The sequence below is a fragment of the Hetaerina americana genome, unplaced genomic scaffold, assembly GCF_022747635.1.
Source record: "Hetaerina americana unplaced genomic scaffold, ioHetAmer1.1.p SCAF_8, whole genome shotgun sequence".
Classification (NCBI taxonomy): Eukaryota; Metazoa; Arthropoda; class Insecta; order Odonata; family Calopterygidae; genus Hetaerina; species Hetaerina americana.
The window spans coordinates 73,014,722-73,042,089 of NW_027287427.1; the positions used below are offsets into that span (position 1 = coordinate 73,014,722).

Consider the following 27,368-nt stretch of genomic DNA (forward strand, 5'->3'; position numbering starts at 1 on the left):
CTATCCCAGTGTCCACTGGACCACGGGCAGTGGACCTGAAATGATATCTTCCAATGACAAGTTGCTGCACACTTTTCCCTCTTTTGGGAGATGATGGTAAACCTATAAAAGGGAAATACTGAAATTATCATATTACCTATGAATTTAGTGATTCAAATTTTCATCTAATCTCCTCCGTAATTTTCATTGCTTTAGCATTATGTATACATGGCTGTGTGTGTGTTTGCGGAAATATATATGTACATATATACATGTATGCATATGTGCATTCATGTACATATATATGAATATGAATGCATGTATATACATATACATACATGTATACATACATATATATGCATGTCTGTGCGTGTGTATATATATATGAATGGTATATATATGGACTGCGACTTGATTAATTTGTACCTGATGATAACGCTTAAGCGTTAAAACTAGTTGTATGTCAATAGAGAAAAGTGGAAAGATACATTGTATTCTTCATTTATTAAATATGACTTTCCACAAACTTGAACTGGGAACAATTCAAAACTTCATGTTCACTAAATTTCATGGAAATATGTAAACGTTCAAATACCGAAGGGCAGTGATACTTTATTTTAATGAATGAATTCTGGACAAACTTACATTATACATGAATGTTAAAATAAATAATCACCAACATACCCACCTAACACCACAAAATTTCGACACTTACTTCTTATAGTTACGTATGATGGGTTCCAGTTGATAGTAATATATAACGAAGAATGGAATGCCGACTGATGCCACCAGTAAAATTCCAAGAATAGCTTTCCCTATCTTAGGTTTATTTATGAGTAGGAACACGATAGGAACAGAAACGATGAACAATTGCATATCTGCAGCCAAATACCAAGAAAAATTGAAGCACTGGAAGTGAAACAAAAGGTCTGTATTAAAAAAATTGCATTTAAACACTCGAAAAAAATACTCTCCTTATAATAAAAGTGATATTCTCTGTCACACAGTGAAATGGATGCCTTTGTGATTGTAAATAACAAGCACCATAATAAAATTTAATATTATATGTTTTTTAATGCTAAACATCAAGAGTTTCAAGGGAGTTCTGCTTTCGACAATAATACCACGAGACGATCTATTTTTTTCATCAAGGCATCTAAAGAAACTTTTATACACCGTTAGCCTTAAAAGTTCCGTTTCCTGTAAGTTTTCCATAAAACGTATTTCGAAAAGAGTTATTTTTCCGTTGATATCTTTAGTTAAAAAAAAATATTTATAATACTAAGAAGTAATCCAATTTTTCCAAAAAAACTAAGACTTCAAAAGGTTAATTTGATTTTTTTGTTATTATGAAAATATAACTATGCCTCGGTGCCTGTTGAGAGGTAAACGGATTGGTTTTGCATTAAATTGATAAATGAATAAAGCATCCTGAAAAGTTTTGAATCAATACATCATTGCTCCTCATTGAACATAAATACGAGAATAATATAATTGTTATTTTAAACGCTATTATTTACCAATATAACGTGGAAACGCTTACTTATATTGAAAGAGAAGAAAATACATTGCCCTAATCTATTACATGATATTGTTTAACTGGAGCATTCCCCCATTTTTTTTAAATAATGGTTTCCACTGAATATACGTAAAACACTTTTTAATTAATGTATACTAATGTTAACAATGTTTTTAACTCTTTTTTGCCACATAGCCCGTAAGATTTCATGTTTAGCGTATTCTTTTTTGATAAAAGAATAGCGAGGAAACCAGTGCGGGAAGCATTCTAAAATAAGGAACGAAAGACTGCGTAGGTAAATACGAGTAGAAGAGCGGAAGAGGAAAGGACAAACCCTGAGGCACAATAGAATTATTTTGAAACATGAGAAAAGGGAAAAAGAAAGGAATATTCTTGCAAGGAAGATCAAGAGGCAAGTACAAAGGAACACTTAAGAAGGACGTAAATTGCAAAAGCTATCCCGTGATGAGGAAATTGACACCGGATAGAGAAGACTGGAGGACTGCAGTAACCCAATCATAGGATTTAAATACAGATGAAGATGAAAGCGATAAGCATTACTGGTAAAACTCTCTTTAGCCAATCTTTTGTGAAATCTTCAAAATATTTAAATTTGCTCGACTTGCAGACCTTGGCGTGCCTTGGATTGTGCTATCATCTCATTTCGTCTCCAGCGCCAGATTCACGTGTCCGGTGCGTGAATGAGGTCGTTAAGTTTTTCTCGCGATTAGGATGATTGTTAACAAACCTCCCAAAAAAACATTGAACATTGAACTGTTCAATTAACTTGCAGAGGAGGTCGCTATTCACGCTGTCCAATGTTCGCTGGCTGTTTATGGAGCACGGCGGGACACCCGTTGCCCGACTGATGAAGGAAATCCCTTCCGTATCTCCCGATTAGATTCACACGGTTGATAAGGCCTCATACAATGAAAACATTTTCAGGAAACGAAATTGCCCTCGCTGAACAATCCGGGGCAGCCGCTAATCGTGTTTCGGGGGTTTTTATTGCCGTAGGATAATATTTTTTTTTCGTCCTCTCCCGCTCTCCGCCCACTTCTGATTGAGACTGTCATAACCACATGTTCCTCTCCCTGCGGAATCCGCTCACACTACTTCCGTGTAATAAAGTCCGCCGGAGTGAAATAACCGCAAGTAGGCATTCTCAAAATTCATAAAACGCTTTACAAGGCTTTAGCCATCGAAAGCTCTAAAAGGCGGCGCTTTTCGCGAAAGTTTACCCGCAATCTTCCTTTAGAAAATAATAAGTTCAGCGCCGGCATGAACGATGCTGATATCTTCAGCAAAGCATTACTTAAAACATGAATTATCTAAAAAATAATATTTAAAGCAACCAAAATGAAAAAAATTTATGCTAAATGTAAAAAAAATATTATAAGGACTAAAAAATTATTCACTAAAACGGTCAAAAATTTCTTAAAACATCCGAGTCCAAACAAGGCTCTTCAGCGCGAGACAAAAATTGGATGGCATTTAATGAATTATTTCCTTCAAATTTCAATTCTTTTGGTACAAATAAACAAATAAGTTCAACTGTAAGGCCTACGTTAAGTGTAGGATATTTGACAAAATGAAAGTTTTTATGATTAAGCTTAAAGTTTTATTGAATCTATTTTTATGTTTAAGTAGAAGGGCATAGACTAGAGCAGGCGGGAAAGTTTTCCTATCATGGAAGTATTTTGGACCAAAATGTAGTAGCGGCATAAGAGGAAGAATTGTTTTAGCCAAAGGAGATTTCACATGGAGGAGGGAACTGATGGCGGGGACGTTGGGAAAATGTCTGCGAAAAGCCTGATATGAAGCGTGGCTTTTTGCGGTACGGAAACTTGGCAGTTGAAGCAATATAATAAGCGTAGAATAGAGGCTTTTGAGATGTGAGTATGAAGAAGTATGGGATAGGTAAACTGTGAATATGAATACAAATGAATTACTAGGTATGGTCTAGTAGAGAAGAAATGTTTGGCAGAAATGCAGATGCATATCATTTTGATTGTCGATGGAATGTTGAAAACTGTTATAGAGCAACGCTGTGATAGACCGATAGAGTTGAACGGAATGCAATGGAGGAAGTGGGAGGAAAAGGATAGGCAGGTTGGACGAAATGAAGGGTGGAAGGAAGTAAACGGAATTGAATAAGGGTTTTTTTTGTAATGAAGGTATCAGGTTTTGTCTTGCTAGGCACACCCGAGAATTGTAATGCAACAATTTCAGAGTGTAAATATCATTCGCCTTGACCGGGATCAGTATCTCGCAGTTTCTTGGAATCTGAGCATTGTATTTCACTTTTTGTCTATCCAAAATCTTCCTAAAACGGTAGACTACCAATCATAACAATAATTTTAAGCATTACGTTAAAAGGCCTTAGCTACAAGATCACTGTGATTCCCTTCACTCATGGTACGAGTGAAGGGAATCACAGTGGTCGTATGTCAAACTTTAAGGGAATAACGTATAATTTTTTTAGGTAGAAAAGTTCCCTTGATTAGTATTAAAAAACGGTAGAATGATGAGCATGAGGTCAATATAGTATTTTCCGACAATTATTAGGAGAGATAAATAAACCAAAAAGTGTGAGAATGTCAACAGAAGGGCTGTGAGGAGCATGCATGTCATATAAAAAATTGAATATTTGCATAAGATAGCAATTGGAAGCGTATAAAATTCCTTCCCATATGCTTGTGTGGAAATTAAACCGGGATATCCTGGAGTAAGCTTGAATTTCTATGAAAGGTAGGTGAACCCGTATAATTAAAGGGGAGAGGGTGAGAAATGCGAGGATTATGACATTTTATCCATTAAATGGACCTGGAACGGACAGTAATGAAAGAAATGGGGGCTGCTGTTTTGGTCATGCTGAGGGAATGAACGAGAATCGCCGTAAACAAAAGAGATTACGTCTAAAAAGAGACGTTTCAGGCGTGATATGGTGGAATATCATAATTAATTAAAAATTGCCAAATTTTCACAAAATGTTAAAAAGTATTTTGTTGAACATTGCAAATTTTTAATTAATAAGATTACGTCTGGTTAGGTCTCTTATGTACGAGTTCATCTTACGGTATTTTTGTATGTGTTGTGCATGAGGTTAAGCCTGTCTAAGGTGGAGACTGCATGAGACGGAAATCATAAGAAGCTGGAATTATAGAAATCGTATCGAGTTATAAACATCATAACTCGTTACGATTACTCGATCACAGTCATATTATCACATAATTATATTCAATGAATAAATGAATTTTTTCCTGATATTTTCCCAGAAAATTTAATTCGGTACTGTAATGAGGGTTGCTTATATATTATTTCAATGCATAAGCAGCCCTGCCATTAACTCCCCCTTTTCATCACAAGCCAGACCTCCCAGGCCTTCTTCGCAAATACGTATCTCTTCCTCCCACTTCATCCTCCCCCTCCATGAAATGACATACACGTATATCTATCGCTAGGATTTATTGTGAATTTCTATACCTTATGTATATCGAAATCGGTAGCACCGAAATAGATTTACCGTTGAAATACGAAAAGTTTACTTGTTCAGCAGTCATGGATTTTCACAAAATTGGCCCTGAGACCGCCGAAATCATTATACTCCCGAATCCTCCTCGAAAGGCGGAACCCGTTTCACGAGGACGGAAAACATTTATTTATTCGATTATTTGGCTGGATTTGAAACGTTAAGGCAAGGATAGGAAATAAAATTTCAGACTAATTTCTCTCGCCTGGCCTGTTTCGGGGTTCCACAGCAACTGCAAACAAAACGTTCATAGATGTTCTTTTACTGGACTGCTTTGTTTTCAAGCCATTTAAAAAACATTTGTCCAAACTGGGAAAGTTTTAATCACATTCGACGTGGTAGGATTATTTGTGTGTTTGTGTGTATATATATATATACACACACGAGGGTCATCCGGAAAGTAGTACCCGTTCGTGCCGCATGAAGTGCTGACGACGCGAGTAGCCGCTGGACGAGGTCAGATAGCTTCAGTGGCTTGTCTGCCTTCTCTGAGCCAAGTTGCGTGACGCTAGCATTGCCTGTGTTGTTTCTGTGATTGTTTACAATGTTTAAAAAAATTGAGAACGCCGCCAGTTGTGAAGTGAGGGCAGTGATTAAATTCCTCAATGCAAGAAACGTTCGCCCATGTGATATTCATCGCCAATTAAAGGAGGTGTATGGAGACAATGTAATGGACGAGTCGTCTGTTCGGCGGTGGTGTCGCAACTTCAACATGGGGAGGGGGAACACACACGACGATGAGCGTTCGGGGAGACCGTCTGTCATTACAGACCAACTGGTGAGCTCAGTTGACGAATTCGTGAGGAACGATCGGCGCGTCACAATTGATGACATCTGTGAGCATTTTCCCAATGTTTCTCGAACAATTGTTCATGAAATTGTTAAACACCATCTGCATTATGCAAAAATTTGTGCAAGATGGGTCCCTCGCGTATCTCAATGAGCTGGCGGCGAAGGACTATGCAGCAGGAATACAGAAACTTGTCACACGTTATGACAAATGCCTTAATTTGCTTGGAGATTATGTTGAGAAGTAGTTTAAAGTATCCTCTTTCAAATAAAATTTTTTATGTTTGTTAATATTTACTTTTGTGTCTTTATTTCACGAACGGGTACTACTTTCCGGATGACCCTCGTGTGTGTGTGTGTGTGTATATATATATATATATATATATATATATATATATATATATATATATATATATATATATATATATATATATATATATATACACACGAAATCCCGCCAAACGGCGAACAAATACTCATTTATATAGAAACAGATAAAAGGAAAACGGATAGGAACACATATAAAGGACGAACACAATAGAGGTGGGGAAGGCGGAATCGAACGGATCACAAGAGTAAAAATATTTCCTGGACCGGATCTTTCCACTTGCCGGGCGGAGGCTCTTAACCACTTGAGCTATCGAGGAAACGTAATTTACCCCGAGATCCGTGGGTCTAATATGTCACCAAGCGCCCCGATTCTTTAGCCAAGAGATGGCGTCAGGGGGCTGTTTCACCCACCAAAGGAGAAATACACGCTACACAAGAGGAAAGGTCAGTAGGTTAGAATTCATACAACATCATACAGGAAAGGAACACTGCGTTTGTTTCGTGGCACGCATAGCCGGAAGAAAGAGATGATCCACATTGGCGATTCCGCCTTCCCCACCTCTATTGTGTTCGTCCTTTATGTGTGTTCCTATCCCTTTTCCTTATATCTTTTTCTATATAAATGAGTATATATATATATATATACATACTCATTTATATAGAAAATACATAAATGAGTTTTATATGTGTCTATATATATTATATATATATATATATATATATAGACACATATAAAAGAGAGATAGAACAATAGAACATAGTAAAAGAGAGGAAGGGGTTAAGAGAGGAAATCATGGACGAATGTGAACGAAGAGACCCAAGTCTCGAGAGTAGAGGAGCATGTATGAACATTACGGACACCAAAAAATATTTATGGAGCAGGAATGTACAGAAGAAGTCAGCGGAAAGGAACGGTTCCATTATATAGCTTAAGATGAGTCAGTTTTGACTTTTCATTCCCAACAAGTGAACAGCACCAGGAGGTTGTTTGCATTTCTGGGGCCCCTGGAAATGTAATTTTTATGCATTCAGATCAAACTTACCATTTTGGTGCGATTGACGATGTTGTTGACGTAGAGCGCGTGTGTCCACCAGGTCTCTATGCATCTATCCCTCAGGATGCCGATCGATGAGCTCCAAACCGGGCCGGAACCAAGTTTCACAAAGAGCGTAGGTATGAAAGCTACGACCATCATGTACACCGGGGTGAGCCTGGAAGCAAGTGACCAATTAAAATTCCCAATTTGGTACGTCATCTATTGAATATATTTGAAGTCGTTTGAGTTTAACGTTAGACCTTACGGTTTAACGTTGTTCGGTCTTGCCACTTGATTAAGGTTTATGAATACCCTTTTCATTGACCTAAGTTCTTTAAATTAAGAATGATTAATCATCGTTAAGGTATATGGACGTGTGTTTATAGTATTGTCATTTTTTCACATTATCCATATATATATATATATATATATATATATATATATATATATATATATATATATATATATATGAATGATAATATATAAAAAAAACATCAACCACGAGGTTCCTACAGAAAGTGTATTATTTCTTACTGGCAAATGCCATGTATTATATATTTTCGGCCTGAATTGATTCCAATGCCAATATTTGTGTGACGTAGTGATCCAACTGTGACGGGCGTTCATATCTAACGTGGCAATGTGAGCTTCAACACAGCAGCGAGATTTCCATAGAAAAAGGATGGTGACACAAGGAAAGGAAACGTATTCCTTTATTACTGCCTGTATGGGAATGTGTGAATTTCACACGCCTTGTAGGACTTAGCACGAGGTGAGCTCAGTTAATTGACCCATAAAAAAACCAACCTTCGGTTTCATTATTATTTTGGAACAAGTCGAACATTTAGGAGAGATACTAGCCACTAGGACCTGGCACGAACAAAACACGTTAGCAAAATCTGTGAAGCTGTATTAGTGGTGAGTAGTCGCGAAATACCCGAAAGAAAAAGTTGAGAAGAAGCTTTATTTCGCGTTGAGTAGACCTTACCTTGAAATCATGTCGAATTTACCTGAATATGTTCAAAAGTATATGATTTATGGATTAAAGAAGATACAAAGAAAAAATGTTGTGAACATTCGTATGTAAAAATATTCGAAGGGTCGCATTATTTTTAGAATCTGGTTTGGAGTCATTCTCAGCCCTTAAGCTATTGGATAAATAACATTAATTCGAGAAGAGAGTTGACCCAGAGCCAATAATTTTAGCTACCCATTAATTTGTTGGGCGGGGCTGAGAGAAGTTGACCGCCAAACTGAGCGGCGTAAATTATCCGATTTACCATTGCTCACGGCTCATTCATACGCATCGCATACGTAATTCGGACTTGCCGACATTAAAATGATACCCAACGAAAATAAACTACAAGTAATCCAATGGCTGGTGATCTATCATACCCTAAGAAATGCCCTTGTGGAGGTGATCTAGTTGCAAACAAATGCAAAATATGAGGAATTTCACCTCATCAATCCGATATAACGGTGTCAAATACTTGACTGTTTCATTAACGCCAACCATTTGATGAGGTACTCACATCAAATAAGTATGAGGGTCAGCCTTAAGAAAGATAGATTACATTAGGCTGGCTGTCGGAAAAAGTAATGAAAAAGTAGAAAAGGGGTTTTTCTTCGATATAGTTAGGTTTAGAGGAAATCATTTATATTTTTGCTAAAATTGCTACCAGAAGAGAGTAAGGGTGACGAGTTTTTTAGAGGAACATAAGCAACCGAATATATATTTACTCAAAGACCAAAATGTTATGATTTAGTCAAACACACCAATCCTTGCATGGTCTACGTATATAGCCATGCATGCGTGTGAGTGTTTGTATATACGCCCAAATATATATTAATTTGCATATATTAGCCAATGTATGACCACTTATGGCTTGTGCTTTACCACTCCGCGACACACAACCTTGCGGCAGATGATTGGATATTGTGTTAGTGTAGATGTAACCCAAAAATACATTGATGTCTACCAATCCGTCTATATTATCAAAATATGAAGGAAAACATGATTAGCAAAACACTTTTGTGGTCATGAGTTGTTGAGCTTTTAAAAAAATATGTAGTATTTTCAAAAATCAAGTTAAGTTTTGCGGATCTTTAAGAAAGTGAAAGTGACGCTCTGGAGTTGTCTGGTATCGACCCACGGCGACTTTAGTCAGCTCCTCACCCTTTGGACTCTCTCCTTTCGTTGAAGCCACAAAACCTGCCCAAGGTGAAAATATCCAGGTTTTTAAAGCATGGCAATCACTTTATCTTCAATTGCTGTACAACTTTGAGTAGGTACATGTATGCGTATAAGGCATAGTGCATCAGGGAAAAGTCCTCATTCCGAATCTACGCCAATCATGTTGCTTCATTGGTCAAATTTCCGCACCGTACAGAATCGCGCTCCATACCAAAGTTTTCAATAGTCATTGCTTAACCTCCTTACTTAACGTCCCCATAATCAATTCCCTCCTTCTTGTGAAAGCTTATTCGCCTAAAGCAATTCTTCTTCTCATATCCTTACCACTGTATAAGCCGTAGCGCACCATCCAGGCCAAGTAAGTCAGTAGAAAGGCCATATTTCGAGGATGATTCAAATAGGGGGAAAGTGCGTTTAAGTCGATTACGAAATCTAATTATGATATAAATCGCTTTTTTAGGATAATGAAAATCAACAAAGATGTATAAGATAATAAAGCAGACAATTCATTAAATGAACATTAGTAATCGTACTTAAAAAAGAAAAATCAAACTCAGCGAAAATCAATGCATCAGTAAATAGTAAAAATTAGTGGCACACCATCGGTCACCTTACGCGTGAACCAAAATGCGTGAAATTCGATTCTTATATTACTGGACCTAATAAAGTAAGGATATTTGCGAATTAAATGTAGAGTGGCTTAAAGCTTAAAGGTACGAATTACTACTTGAAAATCAATTAAGCACAAATATTGGGAAATAATCCATCAAATTATCTAATGAGAGTCCATCAAAACTTCTGTTTTCCCTCGAGCGCTTTCAACGTTTAGGTATCTATTCAACCCTGAAACGAATATACATCGTGACCATAATTTTTAAATGATCTTGACCAGAATACTCCTACGGCTTTCCACCCAAAGAGTTTATGTTCGAATCTTGGAGTTGTAGTAGTATCCCGATCCGTTATCCTAATGTCTAGTACAAAAATTAAGACGTTTACTTAGGGATTTAGGAAAACGTGCGGGGACGAGTTTTATGGAATAATTTGTAGCGTTCAAGAGGGAGGTATATAACCGGAAGATTTTGCCAGATCAGTGTTAGCTCCTATTCCAACACAGAGAAAGTCAGACATATGTGAGGACTACGGAACAATAATTTTGATTTCACACGCAGCTCAAGTGGTTCTCAGGATCATCAATAAGAAGATGGAGTCCAGGGCAAAGGAATACTTAGGGGATGATCAGTTTGGGTTCCGGAAAGGGAGAGGCACGCGTACAGTAATGAGATCACTAATGGATAGGAAGATAGAATATAATAAGGGCGTACTTGCCTGTTTCTAAGATTTCAAAAATGTGTTTGATAAGATAAATTGGGTTGAATTAATGAATGTATTGTATAAAATAATAGTAGATTGGAGGGATAGGTGACTTAACCGAAACCTGAACATGTTTTCGACCACTTAGGTGAGAGTGACGGATGGAGAGTCCAGATTAGCAGTTTTAGGAAGGGGAGTAAGACAGGGTTGTCTATGATGACCCGTGATTTTCAAAATATACCTGGAGTAAATATTTAAGAAGCATGGGAAGAAATGGAAACAGGAATGAAATACGGTGGAGAATTGATAAAACTTTCAGGTTTCCAGATGATCGAGCTTTAGTTTACCAGGCAGCTAAGGGTTTGTAAGCATTACTGAACGCATTGGACTAATTTCGTTTTATCCAAGACAACAAATGTGAACCTTGAACAAAATCGAAATTCCAAACTCCACTAATGGGAAAGTTAACTCTTTGTTAAGTGAACTGCCCTTTCATTTCTGTGTTTCCTCTAGTATTGTGTTTAATATGCATTTTTTAGTAATTATAAAAAATTAAGTACTAAGCGTAACATTTCATGGACGAAAAAAATTACAAATGTATCTAGCTTACATTATTGCAAATTAAATATTTTAGTACTTGCAAGCCTTGTCCAGAACTGTGAACCTTATTCCTATACATCCTAAATATCCACAAAAGATTTTGGAATTTTCATGTTAAATAAGATTTTGAATAACTGATCGAAGCACTTTTCCACTTGATAATTTTTTTTTTATTTTACGACCGGGTTTCGATGTATTACATCATCATCAGGTCCAAATGAGATTTTGTTGTAGTTTGGTTTAAAAATTGTAAATTAATATTTACTTCCTGCAAAAACGCAGAATAATAATCCAGAAAACCCTTGTGGTATCTTACATTTTATTTTTTGGTTGCATATCGTTTGAGGTAAGTTTTAAATCGAAAAATGACTAACCCGCTTTCCTTTTTCCGCCTCTCCTTACAAGGCACAACCTGGCATGTAACTCTACAATAAAATGATGCTCAATTTCGAATACCTTCCCCCAATTTATTCAGTCCAACATGACCATTCCATTCCATTCTTCCTTTACCTCAAATTTCTAATGTTCTCCCCTTCATCACAGATTTCGACATTCCATTCCCCATTAAAATGCTTTGCAACCACCTTTCCTGTCTCCTTTGGAATCCTTCCAACAATTTGGAGTCCTCTCTCATCCCCTCCAATGCCTAACAGTTCCTCGTTGTTATCTTTTTAGTCCACTTAATCTTTTCCATCCTTCTCCACACCCACATTTCAAAAGCCTCAAATCTACGACTATCATCTTGCTTCGTGAACCATTTTTCCGCGCCGTAGACAACTATGCTCCAGATCAAAGTTTTGAAGTGCCTTTTCTTAACACTCCTACTCAATGCTCCTGTCAACAATACTCTCCGCTTTGAGTAAGCTTCTTTGCAATTCTTCTCCTTATGTTCCTTCTACTATGACCATATTGGTTGAAAACACTTCCGAGATACGTACTCTGTTCTACCTTCTCTAGTTTTTGCCCTCCGAATTTAACGTTTAACTTTGCTTTTCTCTTTCTCAAAAACCTCATGACCTTTGTGATGTCGTTATACCTGATGTTAAAAATTTTATCATCACTCAATCACAATAGATTTTGCACCAGTTGTGAGTAACAAGAGATATTTCTAACATCTCACAAAAATAGGAAAGGATTGCAAATTTCTCATTATATTTAGAGAAAAGTATTACTGTTAACATTTTTGGTGCAAATGAAAATTGCCAGCACATCTCTCAAAGTAATAACTCTTTCATATATGATTAAACTTAGTAGGCATTACAATGATTACAGTAATGGCTTCTGATTTTCACGGCAGCTCCAGTATATCTACAGAATTCCCGGAATATGGCGATAAATAAATGAAAACCAATAGTATTTCCTTTCCACGAAGACTCAAAAAATAGGTAAATTCAGAAGATCAAGAAGAATTCAAGAAAAGCAATTGCAAAGATTTGATAAAGCATGGTTTACCTGATGTATCTGCGGAAATATAAGTATAGTATTGAAGACGCCTTGTTGAATCTTCTTGCCTCTTCCTTTGCGATATAGCAGAGGAGGAATCCCGTTAACAAGAAGAAGGTGTCCACAATCAAATACCCATTTAATTTAATGGCGTAATCCAATGTGTCGTACTTCTACTGAAACAGTATAAAACATATAAAAGAATATTGAATAACTTAATTAATTGTATTAATCATTGAGGTAAATTATTGGAACCTTTTTGTCTTAGCAATAGAAAGTATTAGAAACACAGAACTTGGAGAGTAGTGAATGGGGATATTGGAATGCTCAAATGTTCTTCCTCGGTTCACAGTTTTCTCTGTGGACATAACGGTATTAATAGTTAGGACTTCGTTTCACTTTGAATAAATGTCTCCCCTTTTATTTCTTAATTCTGCATTTTTATATAAAATGATCGTTACTTGTCTCGTTAGAATCAATCTTGGAAATAGATCAAAAAAGTTATTTTAAATAAATAAGTGATGAGATTGCTAATGAGTGATTATAAATAAATTTTGATTTGACTAAATAATAAATTATAAATTTGACTCAACGAATATTCTCTTTCATAGCTTAAATCTTCCCGTAGCAAAACACTAAGTTATTATATAACTTCTTGAGAAATTCGATATTACGTGAAAACCTTCATCAGTTCCCAAGGAGATTCGTACAATGATGTCGCATCCGTGGAAATTCCTTTAAATTACTAAGTCTTTCTGTGGATATGTGTTACTAAAGAACATGTCCGTGATGATTCTTTGGCATAGCTTTAATCTCACCTCAGCATTGATGGACGAGTTGTCCAAGGGTCCTACGAGGGTCCATAAGTCTCTGTGTCCATAGATGATCACGACTATAAAGATAACCTTCGTGCCAGATACTGTTCTCAGGGCGTCGTCGTGTTTGAAGTTACTGAACAGCATTCTCACGTTCCTCCGGAGCGAGAAGCACGTCAGCACATTCGAAACACATCCTGGAAAAAACCAAATGGGGTGTCAACGATTCTAAATGACGAAATCCCAAGTCCACGGACAGAAACTGATCACACCTTTGGCTATGGTGAACCTCTCGACTGCGTAATCCGCTACGGTTCCAATGACAGTTAAACTGGCAAGCAGAGTGATGATGCTCCTATAAATAGATTGGAAGAGGGAATCAATAACAAAAATATTTCGATGAAAATTTGAAATTACATCGTGCTCATATGTTACGATTTAAAATACCAAAATTTGAGTGACAGACGTGAAACTGGTACTAAAATAGAATTGAAAGATATTTTGTCTCACTGAAATCTTGCTTCCTGGTTCACTGTGATAGTCTTTTTGGAATGTGCTCTTTTGTAACTACTTATCGAATTACAATTAGTACAATAAAAATGGTTCATGCTGTAAGTAGTATTATTTTAGATCAAGGAAGCTAACACAAAACGACTGTAAAGATTTTGAGAGCTGATCAAATGCTTGGATTGGTCCTTTGAGCTGGGTCTACATTTATTATTAAAGAAGCTGTTTTTCCTCATATTATTTTGGCGCCAACCCTAAGACTCCAATGAAGGTTATCGTTTGAGAGTACTCTACTGAATTCACCATATTGAACTAAGGAAGCTAATTGAGAAGCGCAGAGCAAGGTTGAATGTTCCCGTGTTACTTTCAAATGCACCATACTTTTACGAGAGCTAATTATGAAGACATGATATACTCTTATGGGCTACCGATGAAAATGCTGCTGCTCCTGCTGCTGAGGGGACATGGTAGTCCATTTGGTAGAACCCTGGGCTACTAACCATACTGCCAGGGTTTGATTCCGGGCGCCCTGGGTTTCACCGAAGCTGTATGATTTTTCTGGAACCAGATCTTCTTGGGAAACCATAGGCGGCGCAGGGTAAGGATCAGGCCTCCCTACCCTGATGTGGGAATTCCACACACCGTTGGACTTAGTTCTGGGTGAACTACCCTTACCTATCAAAACTTACCTCGGGTTGATAACTGTGACTTGTTTCTGTCCAAGAGTACCAGAGAGGTTTTCCGACCCGTAGAGTTTTGAATAAATTAGTTTGTATTTTTCCCAAATATTACATGATACCGGCGCATTTCCCAGCCCTCACGTGCCCAATGAGCGCTGTTTCCCCGCACTCGCTTGATACAGCAAAGACATGCGTGGAAGACCAAAACTTACAGCATTATTGCTTGTCCAGTGGTCAGACCGCTGTTGTCCTCAAGCGTGGAGCAAGTGTGGTCGCTAACCAGGACCTGGACGTCGTCCAATGGGATCCCAAAGGACTTAAGGCGATCCAGTTGCGGGACCACGTTCCCCAGGTGGGCCCTCAGGTCGGAGCCGGTGCAAGAGGACGGTATGCAGGAGGCCAACATGACCTCGTTCAGGCTCGAGTGCATAAGACTGCCGACGGTGTACTGGAAAATGAAAGGGGGCGTGTAAAATCACCTTCACCGGGTGAAGGTGAAGGACATCGCGGCATTGCTGAAATTTTTCTTTTCACGGTATCGTTTATTTCTGAGAAAGCCCAGAGTATTTTAACACAAACACTGATTTTTGAGCAAACAATATTTTCAGGATATTCCGGATTGTGTGATATTTAAAAAAAGGTAGGTTTACTTCAAGATAAAGTAACTAATTACAGAAAATATTAGTAATTTTTGAATGCAGAGTGCAGCACGATCTGGTTCTGGTATTTTATTCTGATCCCTCATCGTTCACGGAAAAAATTACATCTTTAATCTATCTGTTCTACACTTAATCTCTCAAATTTTATTGGCATGATCTCGCCTACTGTAGTACAATGGGGGCAATAATACATTTTCAACATCATTGCTAAAGAGATGTCCTTCCAATTCATACAAGAGATTTGCTGTGTAATTTAACCTTCGTTCCGTGAGTGATTCTAAGCCTAGCTCCTCTAATGTTTTGACGCTACTAAATTTATCATAACAAAATTTTACAAACCTAGTTTCTCTATGCTGCACACGATCCAATTCGGCAATCAAATCAGCTTCGTGAGGATCCCATATCCAGCAGCATATTCTAAATTAGGCCTAACCAGCGAAATACTATGGCATTCCTCTTTGACCTTTTCATCACATTTACTCAGTACTCTTATAAATCCTAATTTTTTTGTTAGCATGTCCACATATTCCCCGTATATTGTCCACATTTTACCCAGGAGAGGTCGTGAGTGAGGGTAACGCCTAAGTATTTAATCGAGTCTATTGCGGGACGAAATCAGAATATGGCAGAGTAGGTGATTGGAGGAGGAGATATTTGGGAGTCAAGCGGTGTTGAAAAGGTTGCGTTGGAAGGGATAAAGTTTGGCTACAGGGGAAGATAAAGAAAAAGGTCATTTTAATGTAAATACAATAAAGAGTCAATATATTGGCCGCGGTGGCTTTTGAAGTGTGGGTGTGGAGAGGAATGGAGAGGGTGAAATGGACAGGGAGGAGAACGAATGAGGAAGTGCTTGGTATGGTGGGCGAGGGGAGGGGTTTGTTGGGAGAGGACCTATGGAGGCAGGAAAGGTAAATAAGGGGGGTGTTGACCAGCAGTGGGATGTTGAAGACTATAATAGAGGGGAGAATGTTAGGCAAACGAGGAAAGGGAAGGACAAGGATAGGGATGTTGGACGGGATGAAGGGAGAAGGAGAGTACTCAGAGATGAAGAGAGACCTGATGTAGAGTAGGATGTTGTGTTTTGCTAGGAGCCACATATTATTTAATTAGTAGCTATGTCCATCCAAAAACCTACCTTAACCGGTAGATTACATATTAATTAATATTGGCGGCATTTCTGGAACGGTAGGATTTTCAGTAGAAAATACAGAGTTAGGATTGAAATAATTCAGCGTAGATAAGAAATCATAGTTATTATTTATTTATTGAGTTTACTGTTTTCACAACAATAAAATATCAAATTGTGCGAGGGAAAATTTTATTCCTTATATTGAGCGATTTCGCAGTCAATTTCTCTTAACCCCTAAAAGTAGTCTCGCAGCCGATGTAATGTGGGGCTAAAATTAGTTCTCCTGTGTCAGTACTAAACTCGACTGATTTGTATCCATCTCAAACCTATTAATCTACCTTGCATGTAATCTTCGCGATTTCGGCGACTCCCATTTCAACCAGTTGCATAATAAGGAGACGACTTCTTTTCGTTCATGAAGATACTTACCGAAACGGGCAGAAACTCCAGATGTCTCTTACGTGCCCACCATGGATAGCATGATTCTCAGTTGCCTATTTGGTATAATATTCTTATACCTCTTTGAGTTATTGGTGTATGCATTTCTGTGCCTAGTTTTCAGGTTAGGTCCTTCAGCATTAGGTACCAAACCCATGAATATGATTTCAATATTGGGTCTAATCAACGCGAAATAGCAGTTTTTGTTGATCTATTATTTTTCCAATAATGCTTTTAACAACCCTAGTTACCTTAATGCAGCTTCGCAGATGTTACTATGGTGCCTGCCTTGGATATTTTGATTCTCAGGATTCTCTTCACTTGATCAATTTTTGGGATCGGGATTGGTGCGGGGGCTAACGTACTGGCTTCCCACCCAGAGGGCCCGGGTTCAAATCCCGACGGAGTTGAATATTTTTCAGATGTATATCGATCCCTGCTTGAGGTGCTTTGTGGAGGGCACTTTGAGTGAGTACGACGTCCATCGGATGGGACGTCGTACTCACTCACCCCTTGAGGCCTTTCGTAAAGGGTAGGCTAATACCGACGCCAGGTTCCTCTCCACCCCTTATCTTTCCTGTCCATCCCCTATGGTACAAAGACCTCAGCTGTCGGTCGCCTCCCCTAAATACTACTACTTGATCAATTTCTTATTTATACCTCTGTGTTTTTGTTTGCAAGTACTTATTTTCCCAGAAATTCTTTTTTTCTCATTTTTTTAGATTATTGGGGAATCAAATCCTGGTTCAGAGCACTGATATTGTTAGCATTGCTAAACTGAGCCTTGTTGCTCGTTTTATTACTTCTATCTCGGCATAGGACCCCATCATCGGCGAAATAGAAAAAAAAGCGGTTTCGAACAAGAGTGGGTATTGATGAACTTGCCTGGACCCTGGCCAAAGCCTCGTTTGATGGCGCCGGTAGTTTCGATGGAGGAATCCTGAGCGTGGTGAGGCAGTACTTGCCGATAAAACTCCTCCCGGTCGTTTCCCCGTCCGTGGCCATCGCGCTAACCGACAGGCACTCGTCGAAGTTCCCAAAGTCAAGGGTGGAGCCGGTGAAGAAACCCGTGGGGAACTTGGATGAGCTGTCGAACACTGGAAAAAAGACAAACTTTCATCGATCACATGAGCATGCGGTAATCCATGTCGATCTAAATAATAGGTGATGCCACATTTGTTTCACTAGCAAGAGTTCGTCGGGAATTTATTTATTGACACAGTTCTTCATTTATGGACGCCTTTCGTCATAATAGGCTAATGCTGACGTCTGGTTTCTCTTCACGCTCTCTCCATTCTCTGAATATTCAAATTACCCACCGCTTCCTAATGGCACAAATTACCTTAGCTGTCGGTCGCCTCCCCGAACAACTATTACTACAAGAAGAATAGACACTTTGGATGGAATTAGAGATGGCAGAATGTATACAGAGCTAAAGAATGAGTCACTGTAATATGTAGAATGGGATTTGAGGATATTTTAGGTGATGTTAGTCAGGACTTAGAAGCAGAATAGTGCGTACTTCCAGGGTAATCAAAAACCTGCGCTAACCAAGCAGACTACCATAAATAATACTACCACGCTGTAAAAATTTAGTCATAACGGATTATTTAAAAAAATGCTAACGTTATATTTATGAATAATCATTACGATAATGAGCATTGTATATTCAAATGTTTTTTTCGTTTCTGCACATTACGTGTAATATTTTAAATTCACAGATTTCTGATACCTCTGCGATTTAACGTGTTCGAGCATTCAGAATGAACTGTGAGGGGAAAAATAAGACAAGCTCAAAAATTTCCCTATAACATCACTCCTGCTTTAATGGACTAAAGGAACCAATTATATTTCATTTCAGCACAATGAATTTGGGAACATATTCTTGCGCGTATCAAAAAAAAAGACAACAGCCACTAAAAGGTCAATTGAGTAATGCCATTAAGTGAGCTATGAGTCAGTGAACCATTCACTAAAATGAGCGGTCATTCTAAGTACGGTATCCACCCCTACGGATCTTCGAGTTGGAAGGTGACAGAATTAAGAAAGGATTTATTTTAGTGCAGGGCATCATGCTGCTTTGCAATGCTAAGAAATTTGGCCAATTTTACTCAAAGACTAAACACGACCACGTATCTTTGCCTCGCCTAGCAAGACAGCATGGAATTCTCAATCTTATCTCCATCCTAAATGATAGGCTATTCAATAATAATTGCAAATAAAAATAGTGCTAGTACAATTTTACAGTCATTCGTACTCCAAGCAACCAAAATTACAAAATATCACTAGAGAACCATTTACATACTTGTGATGAAATCATTCACACTTTTCGGCTTTTCATTAGGTAACTTTCATCGACCTGTATTCGTAAAACTTCTTTAGTTATTCAAATCAACCATCGCTTCTCATCAGCATGCATTAAAACCAAGATTAATAAAGTTTTTCCTCCATTTGATCGAGATTATTAAATTTCTCAACTCCTTTTTTGATTTCCTGGAGCCGTAATGCCAGTTTCGTTACTCAACACTGAATCCACTCAATGTCGGCTGACCAATTCCACTGTTTACGTATTGCCTAACGTTTTTAATGACAGCAGTTATTGCCATAAAACCTCCAAACTTCTACCTCCCTCACTACGACTCGTCCAACAGTTCTTTCATCATTTCCTGTTCCGTGATTTACAGCGGCAGGTGCCCTCAAATATCTCCTCCTCGTGACGCAGAGAAAACGAAACTCGTGAGAACACCATAAGGTGGACGTTGAACGTATGCAATCGAACATTTTGGGACAATTTCTTTACATTACTTCGTCATGTTGGCTCTTAAATTGGACTTTTAAACCATCGGTACTCATTTTCCCTTAAATAAATATTGTTGTTATAATATGAGGGATGAATATTATAACATAAGAAAATGAAATTAAAGAGAGAGAGAGCGCATAAAAAATCTTTTTCCTTGTTATTTTTAGATGGACTTTTCAAGATACGAGTAAATGTATTTGCGAGTATTTATAAATTGGTTCGATTGAAGGCTATTGACGAAAATTAAAACGGATATTATGTGTTGATTTCCTGGCACTTTGTTTGCGTAAACTGAATTTCAAAAGACTTTTTCCTGATAATGGCGGAAATTTAAGAAATATATGGATTTTTCTTAATAATATCGTAGGCAGCATATTTTGTGTTCATTTTGAAATAAGACTTTTTCTCTGTGCCAATGACTCAATACAACTTAGTGCTCACCCAAACTTGAACCCCCTCGACTACACTGTTTGAAGCGTAGTCGAAAGAGTTACCAATAAGAGGAGGAACCCTAATGTCGAATCTCTACGCACCGCTATCGTAGCAGCATTCATGAATATGGACAGCGCTGTTTTAAAGAGTGCGTGCTATCGATTCAGGACTAGATTGTAGGTGGTCACTGCAGCTGAAGAGGGTTACATTGAGTAATTTTACTCTTGACAGATATCACTACTTGAATGTAAAAGGGTTTTCATTTTCATTCGTGTTTTTTAAAAATAAATTTGCTTTCAAACAAAAGTTTCCTCTGTCCGGATTTGAGCGCTGCACTCCACTGAAAATTTTCCGAGAGAGAGGCCAAATCAATTTAATTTTTTACTTAACAGAAAAATATTAGATACTTTTATTTGAAATTGTGCGACTTTTTTGCTAAAACAGAAGAATTGTCAGCGACTGTTTCTGTAAATTATTGATACTAATTGTGCACTAATTGTCCGAGATGATGGAGGATGATAATACATAAGCAATGAAATTCTCGATAGATGGGAAAGTCTAGTTAAATATTAGAGTAGGAGGAAATAAATTGAAGTATGTGCAGCAGTTCATGTCTTAGGGCAGCATTTTAAAGGACAATGGGTTAATTAGGAAGAGAAACGCATTAGCGAAAGTTGCATTTGCAAGAAGAAGAGAATTAATGACGGATACACTGTATAAATATGTTAATAAAATATTTTTTAAAGTTTTTTCTGTGGAACGCAGGGTTTCATGAATGAGGGACCTGGTCTTTAGCTGAAGGGAATGAGAGTAGATTGGAGGCTATAGAGATGTGGGTGTGGCAGAGAATGGAGAAAATAAGTTGGACAGAGAGGAAGGCAAAATGCCGATTCTTTAAATAGGGAGGGCGAGGAGAGGAAGTTGATGGAGGAAACCAGAAAAATGATTGATTGATATACTGGTGCAGGGGACCTTTGACGGGAACCCTGGACACTTAGACCTCTTGGTCCATTCTACATCTACACAATACCCCGTAAGCCGCCGCAAGGGCCTGTGGCGGGGAGTGTTTGGTCACCACCCGTAAACTACTATATAATGAAACCACAAGCAAAAGCAAATTATGTTACCTCTACACGAATATTAGTTTGTTAATGCCATCGAAAAACCTTAATCACACGAAAGAAAGTACTCACATGCAAAAATATTTAATAAAAGGATACGTACATTCAAATCATGCGGTAGAATAATTTAATAAAAAGTACAACATGCAGAAAGAAACATGCAAGATGTCAACAAATATATATATATATATATATATATATATATATATATATATATATATATATATATATATATTTTATAGGAGGAAATAAACTGAATTGGATTTTTGCATGTAAGTACTTTCTTTCGGGTGATTAAGGTTTTTCGATTGCATGAACAAACTAATATTCGTGTAGATATATATATATATATATATACGAGGGTCATCCGGAAAGTAGTACCCGTTCGTGCCGCATGAAGTGCTGACGACGCGAGTAGCCGCTGGACGAGGTCAGATAGCTTCAGTGGCTTGTCTGCCTTCTCTGAGCCAAGTTGCGTGACGCTAGCATTGCCTGTGTTGTTTCTGTGATTGTTTACAATGTTTAAAAAAATTGAGAACGCCGCCAGTTGTGAAGTGAGGGCAGTGATTAAATTCCTCAATGCAAGAAACGTTCGCCCATGTGATATTCATCGCCAATTAAAGGAGGTGTATGGAGACAATGTAATGGACGAGTCGTCTGTTCGGCGGTGGTGTCGCAACTTCAACATGGGGAGGGGGAACACACACGACGATGAGCGTTCGGGAAGACCGTCTGGCATTACAGACCAACTGGTGAGCTCAGTTGACGAATTCGTGAGGAACGATCGGCGCGTCACAATTGATGACATCTGTGAGCATTTTCCCAATGTTTCTCGAACAATTGTTCATGAAATTGTTAAACACCATCTCCATTATGCAAAAATTTGTGCAAGATGGGTCCCTCGCGTATCTCAATGAGCTGGCGGCGAAGGATTATGCAGCAGGAATACAGAAACTTGTCACACGTTATGACAAATGCCTTAATTTGCTTGGAGATTATGTTGAGAAGTAGTTTAAAGTATCCTCTTTCAAATAAAATTTTTTATGTTTGTTAATATTTACTTTTGTGTCTTTATTTCACGAACGGGTACTACTTTCCGGATGACCCTCGTGTATATATATATATATATATATATATATATATATATATATATATATATATATATTTATATATATATATACTACAATTCTAATTATTTCCTACGCGATTGCTGACATGCCAAACGGTTCGAGGAAAAAACGGCATTTTAAATCTATCTGTTCTACAATTAATCTGCCTGATTTTACGCTGGTAATCTGATCTACCATAGTAAAAGGTAGCCTGTGATATGTCCTTCACATCCTAAGATATATAATCTGCCTCAAATTTACGCAGTAAATTTACCATTGCCCATTGCGACAAGCTATTTTAACCTTACGATACGGAGACCCAGGTACCTTAAGGTCCCTTCGAACTTTGATGCAGACGGGTTGCCGGTGCACCGCGATAAAGTTATGGAGATCATTCATCCAGCCTCTGTCCGGGCTCAACATTGCCTCGGTGTTAACGTAAAACGAACGTAGTTACGGCCATGAAACAGCGGAATAAAGAAAGAGCCAAGGCCGTAAACTTGGACGGCCTTGGCTCCAAGTTTACAGTCTTGGCTCTTTCTTTTTTCCATTTCCTCGGTAATCAATAGAAACCCGTGTGTCAATGAGGCCAGGCCCTTTACCATTGGTAAGCGGGGTTGGGAAAGAAAGAGAAAAGGAAATTCATACAGCATTAACGCACTCAGAAGTTACGAAGAAATGAAGAAGGAAATAATGTAGGGCCAGCAAAAGGAAGTTCTCGAAATACAGGTACCTGTACGTAGAAGATAGCAGTCTTCAGGGACCGTCAAAAGACTTACCTTCAAAAGGCAGAATGCCTTGAACGAATGTAATGCTTACAAACTGAGATATGTAGATTCACCCGCAATCAGCCAATGCAAGCATCCAGACCTAATTGGCCCATGCTTGTTCATAGCTACGACATCACAATCACAGCACAAATCTAGAAACTTGATCTTTGACGTAAAGCGACTGAGAGTGTGGACATGAGTGGAAAAATAAAATGGAACGGTAAAGGTTTCTCGAGCAGTATAGGAACTGGATACGCCATCCAGTTTGTAAGCTGCTGACAGGATGGGCAGCTGGACGGTAGCATCAAGTTAGGATAATTATAGGTATATACATCTACAGGCATACCTGGTGTATACCGGGTAAGTAGGTTTTGCATGGACACTGTATAAACAATTGAACAAAAATACATCTACTTCTCTCACTTAACCAAAATCACAACCTGAAATTGGGCATTACAGTGAATTCCTCTTCAATTCCGCATACTGCTTTCCTCCCTTCATTCCATCCAACATACCTATCCTATTCATTTCACTTCCTAGTTTGCCTTCCGTTCTCCCCTTTTCCAATCTTCAACATCCCATTCCCAATCAAAACGCTCTGATTACATCTTTACTGTCTCAACAGGATAACTTCCTTAATTCCCTTACACGCATATAAAGTACGAGGGTCATCCGGAAAGTAGTACCCGTTCGTGAAATAAAGACACAAAAGTAAATATTAACAAACATAAAAAATTTTATTTGAAAGAGGATACTTTAAACTACTTCTCAACATAATCTCCAAGCAAATTAAGGCATTTGTCATAACGTGTGACAAGTTTCTGTATTCCTGCTGCATAGTCCTACGCCGCCAGCTCATTGAGATACGCGAGGGACCCATCTTGCACAAATTTTTGCATAATGCAGATGGTGTTTAACAATTTCATGAACAATTGTTCGAGAAACATTGGGAAAATGCTCACAGATGTCATCAATTGTGACGCGCCGATCGTTCCTCACGAATTCGTCAACTGAGCTCACCAGTTGGTCTGTAATGACAGACGGTCTCCCCGAACGCTCATCGTCGTGTGTGTTCCCCCTCCCCATGTTGAAGTTGCGACACCACCACCGAACAGACGACTCGTCCATTACATTGTCTCCATACACCTCCTTTAATTGGCGATGAATATCACATGGGCGAACGTTTCTTGCATTGAGGAATTTAATCACTGCCCTCACTTCACAACTGGCGGCGTTCTCAATTTTTTTAAACATTGTAAACAATAACAGAAACAACACAGGCAATGCTAGCGTCACGCAACTTGGCTCAGAGAAGGCAGACAAGCCACTGAAGCTATCTGACCTCGTCCAGCGGCTACTCGCGTCGTCAGCACTTCATGCGGCACGAACGGGTACTACTTTCCGGATGACCCTCGTATTTTATCGCTTATAAGCAAACTTTTTACTAGATATTTCGTGAATAGATGCTCAGAATGCACCAAGACACTTGTAATGGATCTGAGTTTAAATACGGTTTAACTTTATACCTTCATAAGGTGATGCCGTGAACGGTCGCGATTGAAAAGGATGCTAGAAATGATCCCACACGCTCAGCGAGAGAGGTTGGTGGACCGGTTCCGTTGCTAGTTACTTAAATGCTTAAGTAACAGAAGGTAAAACAAACGAGGTGCCATCGGCATAGTAGATTGCAGAAGAGGGAGAGAGAGTTTTTGGAAGAAACTCGAAGCAGGCAGGGAGAGTAGATACAGGTGATATTTTATGAAAATACATTATAATAAAAAAAGATTTATAATTCCGTGACGAGGCAGTTCAAGATATTGATGGACCGTTGGGAATGTGCTCACTGTATGCGATGAAGAGCGGTGAATGTGACGGGCATAGGAGGTTAAAGGGAAAATTGGGGCCTTTAAGGAGGTTGCATAGATAAGTCAATGTACATGTTAATCTCATAATATTTTCTGCATTATTAGTCGTACGTTCACTCTATCAATAGACGATGATAAAAAAGGGTCTTCCTATTTTTTAATAGAAATAGGCGTCGAAAATTTAAGGTTATATACCACCAGAAGAATTATGAATTAATGATAAAGAAATACACGTCGTTTTACGAAAAACTGATGTATTGCGAGGATTTATGTAAGTGTTGTAAGAGTGTTAAAATTGCAGCACCTTCCCGATATTTTGAAACGATATACTTCATGAAAAAAATGCCATAACTGCAGTGTTTCAGAAATTAACTCTCTAAAACTAGGCCAATAATATCTATAAAACTAGGCATGAATGGATGTTACACTATTTTTCATCACTGGTGAGTAATGCATGATCTTAGGTGACACATTGGCTAGTGCAGCCAGGATTCAACCTCCTTAAATGATTAAAACTTTTGCAGTCCATCTGTGAATTTGACTCATCAGGATGTGGATTCTATCTTCTTCTACACCACTATGGTGGCTTCAGGCAATATATTAAAATATTTTAAACCAGTTAAAACAAATTATCTCTTGGATACAATATGATTGGGCTCAATTCATTGGACGTTTTTTCTATTCGTAAATTATATGCACTGATGAGAGATACATATTATTATATGAGAGCATATAATAATATTTCGGAACATTAAAACTTCTAATAAAAAGGTGCCAATACCTAAAACATTTATGGGTGTCACAAAGGGAGCAAACTTAGTTTCATGAGTAAAAATGGGTTTGAACATGCATATTTAACTTTTAGTCACTCATCTAATAATCCTTTTTTGTAGGGTATGTGAAGGCTTTAAAATGTGATTATACCTTACATCCTTAAAATGCAAATCTACAGCTTCAATTTTAATGAAGAAATAAATATTTTATAATAATTATGATATGTATACACATATTTAGAAAGATGGTGCACAAATTAAAGTGAAACGAAGAGGCAAGATCGAAGAATATAAGGCACAGTTTCGTTGAGCGGATCTGCCGCTCACCGCCGTACTCACTCTTCACCGCCCACATGGTGGCGTTCCTGAGTGACTCCAGGAACTGCATGCTGTCGGCGCGACAGCGTGGATTCGACACGGCTGACGAAATGGGCGCCGAGAGCACTGGGAAGGAAGGCAGGGAAGAGGTCGCCGAGAAGCCTTCCATCCAGAGGCGGCCATGGGTCACGTTGCCCTTGTCCTCCAGGGACTGCGTCGCTACTAGGGCCGACAGGAGGGTCAGGGAAATAGAGATGCGCGAGAACGGATATTTCTGCCGCGCCATGGTGCTAGATTCGAGGAGGAGAATGCCTTGTCCCTCCTGGAATTGATGAAAGAGAAGGAAGAGGAATCAGCGACACGTAGGTCAGCCTATGCAACAACCAAAACCGTCATAAGATGGCTACCACTCATTCCCCAACGGATCATTGTTGACGCTTCAACTAAGTGTAATTAAATGAGCATTAATAAGAAGTGCAATTGTTAAATGATAATTATGAAAGCATCCATGAAGCAAACATGCAAAAGTTGATGACTATCTATAGCATTTGGACAGCACAATAGAATACAAAATAAAATAGATAACACGGAAAAGGACGCTCACATTTTAGATTGTTTGAGCTTTCGACCTTCTCTGAGGCCTTCCTCATATCCTTTTACGTGTTATCTATTTTATTTGGTGTTCTATTGTGCCGTCCAAATGTTATATTGCTCTCGTGAGTGCTTCTACATAATCGATATAAGCTAAATAATAAGTCAATAAAGAACACTAATCTGATGATGACGTTCAACGTCGAAACCTGGGTCGTGTTTTTCAAAAATAAAGTGTGTGGAATTACAAAGTCAATTATTTCATTACATTTCAACACTAATCTCGTTGATTGAATGATGGTCAAAAAATTTGGTCGAACTATGCCTATGTAATGCTATGCGGACATAATTAAATGAAACTAAAGCTAAATGCCTTCGTAATGCTAAGCGGGAAGTTTATAGTTTTGGTGGTTCTTCTGCTTATTAGGTCCATTGCTGCTATGATAAAAATTTGTGCCCGTTGCATTGGCATCTTCCTAGTATCCGAGTGCCTTCACCATTGGAGTGAAAGTATGTCATACAACAGATATACATACAAGAATGAATCAAAGCAGCTGAAGGACCAAAAAAACCAGAATCTTCCTCTTATAGCAATAAATAAAAATAGCTACAGGATTGTGTCCA

The 27,368-nt window shown here is 38.3% G+C and overlaps 1 protein-coding gene across 1 annotated transcript; it reads right to left on the reverse strand.

Moving 5' to 3' along the window:
- LOC139698139 (nose resistant to fluoxetine protein 6-like) lies at positions 1–26,439 on the reverse strand. The gene is made up of 8 exons (XM_071597063.1): positions 26,175–26,439; positions 17,851–18,062; positions 14,952–15,187; positions 13,825–13,907; positions 13,556–13,749; positions 12,747–12,910; positions 7,193–7,361; positions 1–102 (listed from the first exon to the last, which is right to left on the reverse strand). Exons 1-8 carry the CDS (start codon positions 26,437–26,439, stop codon positions 1–3), a joined length of 1,425 nt encoding a protein of 474 aa, XP_071453164.1.
- Between the last annotated feature and the right edge of the window lie 929 nt (positions 26,440–27,368).